General features: G+C 40.7%; 1 protein-coding gene across 1 annotated transcript in view; it reads right to left on the reverse strand.

Moving 5' to 3' along the window:
• LOC121958596 (sorting nexin-29-like) overlaps positions 1-8117 on the reverse strand; it is a 67168-nt gene extending 59051 nt beyond the window's left edge. Inside the window, exons 1-3 of the mRNA XM_042507631.1 lie at positions 8009-8117; positions 5497-5552; positions 4984-5065 (exon numbers count right to left, since the gene is read on the reverse strand). Coding sequence (XP_042363565.1) covers positions 4984-5065; positions 5497-5552; positions 8009-8116 — 246 coding nt within the window. The 5' untranslated portion in view covers position 8117. The remainder of the gene's footprint in view (positions 1-4983; positions 5066-5496; positions 5553-8008) is intronic.
• Between the last annotated feature and the right edge of the window lie 1379 nt (positions 8118-9496).

Here is a 9496-nt window from a genome sequence, read left to right on the forward strand (position 1 = left end):
AATCTTCATCATTTAACAACACTTACTGCTGTTCTGAAGGTATTTTCAGAATTCACAAAGCCTTTTTTAAATAATCTAGATCCGGAAATGACTCAGTAAATGCCCCTACTCTCTTTGTAAAACAAAATATCAATGTTATTTACATAAACTAATATCACCATCTTGCAGCTGTGTGCCTCTACGTATCAGTTCAAGTTGCAGTATCAGTTTACATCCATGACTGCCCCGACTCATATGTAGTCATGACATTAAACAACGCTTTAAATATGGATATTGCTGCAAGGAAGCTACAAATTGCAGAACACGGATGCTTCACACACATCTTACCCCCAGCAACACAGAAGATCTACACAATCAGCACATTTTCAAAGGGGACAACCTAGGAAAGTGTTACCAATTCAGTAACCAGCATTTAACATTTTGTCAGTTTTAGCATATGAATTTTTGAGTTAGGGTAAAAAAAAACATCTTTTGTGAAGTTACAGTGACCTTTGACTGCCAAATCTGAATCAGTACATGGAGTAGGACCAGACCATTATTTCAAAAGTAGCTGTTAGTGGTTAGCAGCTAATTCAAAGACGAAAAAAAGAGGCTGTAAATGTCCACAAATTGTGAAAACAATGAGTTCCAGGAGTTCCTTACCCTCTGAGCAGAGGACGAGAGTAGCCAGCATATAACAGGGATGCTAAATGACTGTTACTGGCATGTTATGTCACTGTTATTGTTTAGAACTTCCTGCCAATGTGTATGTCTTATGTCACATTAGAGGTCGAAGCTGTTGTCTTAAATGTTATGCTCCTCATGCCTCTTTTGTTTCAGCGATGTCAGCATGCTGTCTAAAATCACACAATGGAGCAACACGATGCCACCGTGTGAAGTCAGCGTAAAGAAGGTATTTGTTAGAGACTCTATAGCGCCATTTCTGTATGAAGAGGCTTTAGACTGTTATAAGAGTCTTTGAGAATTCTGGAAAAGACCTTAATGACAGCTCTTAGATGACCAAAAATCAGAGGGTATTTTACTTTTCCAAAAATTAGACTCTTAGCTCTGTTACTCAGATGTAATGGTAATGAGTGAGGGGCACAAATTGAGGCTCCTTGGCCACATCAGTCTGTAATAAATGCCCCAAAACTGTGCTCTGATGACTGCACCATTATGATGCTCCCGCCTATAAGTCCCGCTGCCTGAATAACTCCCAAAGTGCAGGGAACAAGTTCTCAACACAGTGCTGCAGTTTTAAATTGAGCTGCCTTCCATATGAGCATTTTACCCCCACTGATGCCAGAAAATCCTAAATCATTAAATCAGATGTTTTGAGATATATTCATTAGAATCTCTGCTTCTCAATTAAGACTACTAAAGCTGTAAATGACAGGAACGAGAGCGACTAAAACAACACATCTCATTGTCCATTGTTGTGCTCTAGTCCTGTCTGGACATAATTTCACAGAAAAAGGTGTCAGACAGTTCTCCGCTTGAGCCCTGAGTTGTGAATTTACATCTATTATGTATAAGGTGAGCCGGGCTAAGCTCGGTAGCCAGCCAGTCCTGACAATCACTTAGAGCTGAGGATGTGTCACCTGTCTCTTCCCGTCCCATATGGTTTCCCCTGACTAACGTTACAGCTGTACCTCCTGGCTACGGAGCAGATAACAGAACAGTGTGCGTGTGTGTGTGTGTGTGTGTGTGTGTTATTCTGTCAAGCGTTTCAGTACAGCAAGAAGAGCTGTCTTCTGTACCTAGGCTTGCACGTGTGCATGCATCCTTGTGTGTATGCATCAATGTGTGTGTGTGTATGTGTGTGTATATATAACCTCCACTTGTATGAGTCTCTGTAAATCCCTTAGTGCAGGTATGTGTGTGTTTTCTTGTGTGCATTCCACCCAGTGAATACTATATTTGCACCACTACATTCGTGTGTGTCATTGCTGCTGTCTGTCTGTGTCTTGTAAAGCTGAACCAGGGGACCGAATGTCTGAGTGTGTGAATGTGTGTGTGTGTGTGTGTGTGTGTGTGTGTGTGTGTGTGTGTGTGTGTGTATGCATGTGTGTGCGTGCGTGCTTGCGTGTTTGTGTGTGTGTGTGTGTCTCCGTCTCAAGGGTGGAGGGACCAGTGGACGGCTGCGTGTGAGGGAGCTGAGGTGTAACACCTTGTTAATGTGACAGATACAGTAAAACAGTCACCAGGGGAATGAGCCGCCGTTGTCTACTTTGCTCGATAACTTGACAGATACAACAAGAAGCAGCAATTCAGTTTGTTAAGCCGCTCTCGAGTTCAGTTCCCAACACACCTTACTTAGATAAGTGCCTGGCACAAGTGGAGCTGGGCTATTATCATTGCTGTGAATGCTATACATGATAGGTGATTTGAGGGAGGGTGAGGGGGGGATGCTAATCCCCCTTGCTAGTAAAACGACCAAAAGCAAGCCCCTTTTTCTTCTGCCATCTCCCCTCTCAATCCCTGTTAGCAGACAGAGTGCAGGGGTGCAAGAACTGAGGGGTTGTTAAATTATATATGTGACGCCATGTCTACATATATAAAGATATTTGTAAACTGATACTTTCCTCTACTTCTTTGCCTCTTGTTAACATTTTTGGTTAATAAAACATCATTTTTAACAATGCTTCTAAGGTGCAGATTCTTAAAAACTCAGGTTTCTGTTTATCTTTGTGTGCATTTAAAATAGAGGGTTTAGGAAAGGGTGGCTGGGAAATGGCAATGAGATCTTCAGAGGGTGTTTTGAAAAAGGTACCATTAGCCTGTTTACTTCACAACCATGAAGTGGGGAGACAACTGAAGACAACATATGCCGACAAGGTTTGGGGTAATTTTTGCATTCTAGTGTGAATGGAGATATTTTGTCAAACTAAGATCGTGTGGACAGAATACTTTTTTAAAACGGAGGGAAAAATAAAAAAGTATCTGCGTTTGTGTAGACAGGGCCTCAGTTTAGTCTGCCTGATTCTATCTGACAGAGGTTTGTGCAAGTTAGAACCTCTGGCCCTCATCATAGCTCTGAAATATCTGCAGCCCATCTGTGCTGTGTTTTTATATGGTGCTCTCCATGGTCCTGAAACATCAGCAGCTTAAATGTTCTGTGTACATACATGGCACTCTCCATGGTCCTGAAACATCAGTGGCATAAATGTGCCGTGTGTCGGTATACACCTGGAGCTGTCCATGGTGCTGAAACATCAACCGCTTAAATGTGCTGTGTGTAGTTATACAGATGGAGCTGTCCATGGTGCTGAAAGACCAGCAGCCTCACTGTGCTGTGTTTTGGTCCATACACGGCTCTATCCATGGTGTTGAAACATCAGCAGCCTAACTGTACTGTGTATGGGTAAATCAATGGCTCTCTCCATGGTGCTGAAGTAACAGACAATTTGCAATTGAGTCCTGTTTTTCTCTTGGATCTATAATATTCTCTAACCTCTATAGATGGGTTTCATTACACACTTAGAGGTGACACAGACTGCAGTGGGAAGTGCAGTCACTTTTATGGGATAGATTTAAATTCACAAACATTCTGTCGAGCTACTATCAGTGACAAGGCACACAGCTACTGTGACTAAAATTCTACTCTTAGATCAATCGCTTGGTTAATGGGGGAAAATAAACTGCATTATGCACATGTTATCTCTGGATTAAATCTGCACAAGTCACTGAGTCACTCTACCTGATAGCACTGTGGCAACCGATCCACGAGAAGCAGTCAATTTCACTGTCGAGCATTTAACAGGACTGATGAGAAAAGTCTGACATAATGGAAACTATAGAACTGAACATATACAACATAAAGTTACTATCCTTAAAATCTCTGTAACACTGCATGAAAGAGACACAGAAGCTAATGTTAGCCATCTAATAAGCTTAGTAATCCAGCCTTGAACTGCAGCATATTAATAAAGAAAAATTATTACCATAATGAATGTCTTCTATTTTTATTTATCAATTTTCTGATTAAAAATCAGAGCTAAATATTATTTAACTCTTGGGTATAATTCTGCTATATTGGCAAAAATGGCATATGACATAACAAGTCTGTTTTCTTTAATGTATAACACCCAAAAAAAAGAATTGTTTTGTTTTTGTTACCTTTAAATGAACTGTTTATATCTACATAGGGAGCGGGTCCTCGTCATGTTGCACCACCATGTTTCTACAATAGCCCACTTTTTTATTACTGATTTTAATCTCCTGTTCTGTTCACTTTGGAGAGAAAGAATATGGAGATAACACGGCTCTCTGTAAAAAATCCCCTGAACAGTGAACATACCAGGTATTCACGCTTGGTAGATGGTAGATGTTACAGCTGTATGCAATATGCAGTCCTCACACTAGACACCACTGAATCTACACACTGCTCTTTAAAACCTAGATAACATTATCAAACAAAGATTTGGCAGCTCCCTGCAATCACTCTGAGGACCCCCTAGAGGCCACAGGCCCCACGTTGAAGACCCAGGTACGAGATGATGAGATATTTCAGTGGATAGGGTGAAAACTCCTGGTGGCGCTACAGGAAAAGTCAGGGTATTGTAAAACTCAATAGCAATCATCCTCTGTGCACCACGGATAACTGCACAAAATTTCATAGCAATCCGTCAAATAGCTGTTGAGATATTTAAGTCTGGAAATGACCACTTGAGGAGAGTTGAGTATAGGAAAAAAACTCTAGAAGTGCAACATTGCTAATGAACACTGATAATGAGGTATTAATGCAAACTTGGTTTAATGTTTAATTATTTCAGAGCTTGCTCATTTGTTCCATCGCTCTTTGGCTTAATGAACTTGTAACTCCATCTCTCAAATGTTTGGCTTAACTCAAACAAATTGATCCAAAAAAAACTCTCTCTACTCTCTCTTTGCTTTCATCAGCTTCTTTGGTATAAGGGCAGCCATATGTTGAGTGAGGCAACATGTTTTTATGTGATGACTGCAGTAAACAGAGGACTCAGACATTAAAGTAGCGGAGTGTACCTGGTAGACGTGGTAGGCGTTGGCAGCTCTGCCCTGCAGGAACACAGAGGGGATCCAGACGTTGATGAGAGCGCGATGAGCCCTGAGTGACACAAACAACAAACCGTCCTCACTGCTGTTGCCATTATCATCATCATCATTATCATTATCATTATCACAGCAACATCAACCGTGAGTCAGCGCTATGCTTGGACAGTGAAAGGAAAATTACAGCTCACTTTGGTAAAACTCCTTGACATCTAATTTGGTCATGATCTGAAAGTGGAACCAATGAACTAATGTATGAAATCAAACCATTTTTTAAGCTTTCTTCACTTGAGAAAGAATAACTAATGGATATAGTTACGCTAAAAAAAAAAAAAAAAAAATTCACTAGCTAGTAGCTTTGCAAGGTACAAAACAAGAGAAACACGAGTGCATTAATATAAAAAGAAAAAAGGTTAGAGGAGGAGTAGAGAACGACAGAGTGCAGGGTAAGAGAGTAATGGAGGGAAAAAAAAGAAATATTCTTACGTCTCAAAATCTGACAAGCTGGGATCATCTGACGTCTGACTTAAATCGCCTGGAACCTGGAAAAGAAAAGAGACAGAGAATTTTAAAAAGTAAGAAAGAAACCAAAGAAAGGCATTCAGGCACAAGTAGTTCAACTAGATAAAATAGTTCAAGCTAGCCAAAAGCAATAAACATACAGTTGACAAAAGTTAAAGTAATGAATGAATAGTTGAAATCATTAGAGTGGTTACAAAACTATTGAAATAGTTAGCTTTAAGTCCTTAGTCAGAGTAATCATTATTTTTTAGAGTAATATAAAAACAGTTAAAATAATTGGCTAAAAGTAATTAAAAACAGTAAAAACAGTTCACTAAAGTAATTAAAAAGTTGAATTAGTTAGCTATTTAGCTTATGACATTAAAATGTATTAACAATTAGCTGAAATACTACAAACTAGCTAAAAGTAATGAACAAACTGTTGAAATAGTTAAAGCAATGAATAGTTAAAATAGTTAGCTAAAAGTAATTAAAAAATAGCTAAAATAGTTAGCTTAAAGTAATTAACAAAAATTTGAAATAGAGAGCTAACAGTAATGGTTTCATGGTTCGCTAAAAGTAATTCATACACTTGCAATGAATGCTATTTAAAAACAACTGAAATAGTGATTTTAAAGCAATGAATATTCAGCAGTAAGCTAACTAAAGCTACTGTGAAAAACAGCTCATAAATAGTAAGTTTAAGGTAATAATTAGCTGTAATCTTTGAATGCAAATTGAAGTAGAAGTATAATCTTAACCATACTTATGTGAAATCAGTTTGTTTGTATGACAAAAATATGAAAACAACTCCACTTTAAATAACACAAAACAAATGTGGAACATGACTGGTGGTGTTGATGAGGGGGTACCTGAGTTCACTGGGCTGTGGGAATACATAATACACTATTTACTCATTGGAGGCACACATCTGGAACACCTCCTCATGCTCACATGTGTTGTGTGTGCAATGCTATCACTGTTGATGGGTATCCTCCGTCAGCTGTGGTTACCTAATCTGACACCCTTAATACAAATGTTTATGTGTGAGAGTTCATCAAGCCTATGATTTGTTTCACTCCCTGCACGCTTCCAGGTCCCCCGAGGAAACACATGACCAGGCCCAGATGTTGGCCTTCTGGATGAAAAGTGTGTGAAAATAGGGAGAGTGTGTCCATCTTCCATCCGTTTCTTTCTCCCATAGAGACTATCTAAACCTGAGCTAAAACACTGTCACCATCGCCCCCTTTCAGTGGGGTCTCCAGCCCCCAGGCTTTGATCAAACCCTCCGAGAGTGTCGCACAGAAACAGAAATGCGCGCACGCGCACACGCACACACGCACACACACACACACACATACACACACACACACACACACACACAGTTAAAGTAATAGAGGAAGAGGGAGAGGCAGAGTGAAAGTGACCGGGGTTTGGTCATCTGCAGCAGCTATTGGAAGCATGCAGCAATCAGGAGCCAGGGATGGAGACACACACACCCACACACACACACACACACACACACACACACACACACACACACACACACACACACACACACACACACACACACACACAGGCACACACAGGGTGAGTGGTTCAGCAGAGCAGGGCTGAAGCTGGGGATAAGAGGTTCTATCTTCAGCCTGGGGCTCCCATCACTGCCGCTGTATCAACCCACACTGTTTGTGTGTCCATACGGCTTCAAGCTCTCCTGAGCATGACCAGATGTTGGCGTTTTGTGTGTGTGTGTGTGTGTGTGTGTGTGTTGGTATTGTAGAGGACCACTTTGAGAGAAAGTACTTAGTTTGAACCACACTTTGGATAGTTAGGAACAGAAGTGATGGACACCAAAAGAGCACCACCTACAGAAAATCAAAACTCATCACCAGAGGAGTAGAAAGATGTGAGCACACGCTGTTTGACTGACAGATTATGTTTGGAAACTGCGGTGCACTAAAACGAAAACTGAAAACTGATGACAACTTCAAGGAGAGCGCAGTTAAACGTTATTGGCAGCCAGTGACCGCTGAGAAAAATGGGCACTGCAAAAAGAAACGGGGGGGAAAGTGGAGATGAAAATCAAACAAAATCACAAGGAGGAGAGCCCAGAAAAGGGCAGGGAGACAGAGGCCCTATCTACAAGTAAACAGATATTTTTTATATGGATATTTTTCACCTCTGTTGTAAAGAAAAAATTCTGTTCCTTAATTTTTCAAAATATCTCAGTCATCGCAGTCATGATCAAGTTCAGTCAGATTAATTTACTGAAGTTGCTTACACTTAGAAAGCACAAGGTAATTTTACTTGTCATGTTTTAGTTGCAACAACTTCACAAAATCAATTTAAAAAAAAAAAAAGTCTAGTAGGTACCTAAAACTCAAAAAAAAACCCATCAGTTTAGAAAAATATCTGTACAGATGGGGCCAGAGACCCGAGGATGGAGGGAAAAAGAGAAAACCTGCAGAGAAATCAGATGAGAGGGGACAACACTTACCGGGCCTCTCAGGTCAATGAGTTCCTGTCTCATCTGGACGATGAGGTGGTCTTTGGCCATGAGGGAACGGTATAGGCGCTCATTAAACTCTATCAGCTCGCCGTGCATCTCGGCCACCTGCAACACACACACACAAAGTACATTTATATCATTATGTAACGATCACGTAAAAATAGGAAATCATGTAAACACATCCTGTATAACGGAAGAACCTACAAAAAATACAATGTTATTTTAACAGACAAAAGGCAGAAGCACTCCAGGTTGAGAATGTAATGACATAATGGATGTTGACAGCAGGACCGATTCTGGGAAACAGTCAAACCCTTGACAGGGATGGAGGTAGAGAAAGGGACGAGAAACACAGAGAGAAAGAGACAGAGAGAGAAAGTGAGGGGGTGAAACCAGTTCATATCCTAAACAGTCAGACTCCTGCCAGCCTGCTAATCAATTGTCATCAGCACTAACTAACCTCGACATGGTGTTATTCACATCTGTGTGTGTGCACGCACGTGTGCGTGTGTGGAAATATGGCTAAGGTATTCTCTGTGTGTGTGTGTGTGTGTGTGTGTGTGTGTGTGTCTGTGTGTGTGTGTGTGTGTGTGTGTGTGTGTGTGTGTGTGTGCCGGCCCGTCTGCCTAACCAGGCTGGACAGTGTGGACAGGTCTCTGTCAGGAGACTGACAGCTGTGACACACACTGTGCTGTATGGAGGACACCTGCTGTCACAGCCGCTTCATCAGAGCGCCATCTCCGGCTGACAGGTGAGCCGAGCTGCTGCGCCGCTGTTGCTCCAACACCGTCCTTCATACATTAACTTATTCACATCCCATTTAAAAGCCCACACACACTGCCACGGAGGAGGAGGGGCTTCTTATGTAATAACAACAACAACAGTGATGATCATAGTAAACTCGATTTATCAAACACTTGGGAGCAGATTACTGTTTTTGTACCACTTTAAGGGAGCAACTTTTTGTCCAAGACACGAGCAACCTGAGGTGACGCAAAAGTCGGCCTTTGTTGCCAGCTGGTTCTTTGATGTTGGACAGTGTGCCAGGGCCTTAAAGTTGCAGTGTGTAGGATTTAGGGGGATATGTTGCCAGACAGGAAATATAACTGAATAAGTATGTTTTCTTTAGTGTTTATATAGTGTTTATATTTTACACCACAATCATGGATATCAGGTGATTTGTATAACTGTGGTCAGGTATCCCCAAAGAACATAAAGGTCTTTTTCTTCATATATATAGTCACAAAGATGGTCATCTTGAAAAACTGGATAGCTTTAAGGCACCCACTCAGAGAGAATGGATCAATAAAGGAATAGAAATGATTAATTTGGAAAAGGTTACTTTGAGACTGCAAAATAGTGACTTGGAATATGAAACATGGGCAACAGTTGTAAAGAACGTATTGCCAGTAAAAAGAAAGAAAGAAAGAAAGAAAGAAAAACATTTGTTTATAATTATTATTAATAATTTATTTT

This window comes from Plectropomus leopardus, chromosome 19 (genome assembly GCF_008729295.1).
Source record: "Plectropomus leopardus isolate mb chromosome 19, YSFRI_Pleo_2.0, whole genome shotgun sequence".
Taxonomy (NCBI): domain Eukaryota; kingdom Metazoa; phylum Chordata; class Actinopteri; order Perciformes; family Serranidae; genus Plectropomus; species Plectropomus leopardus.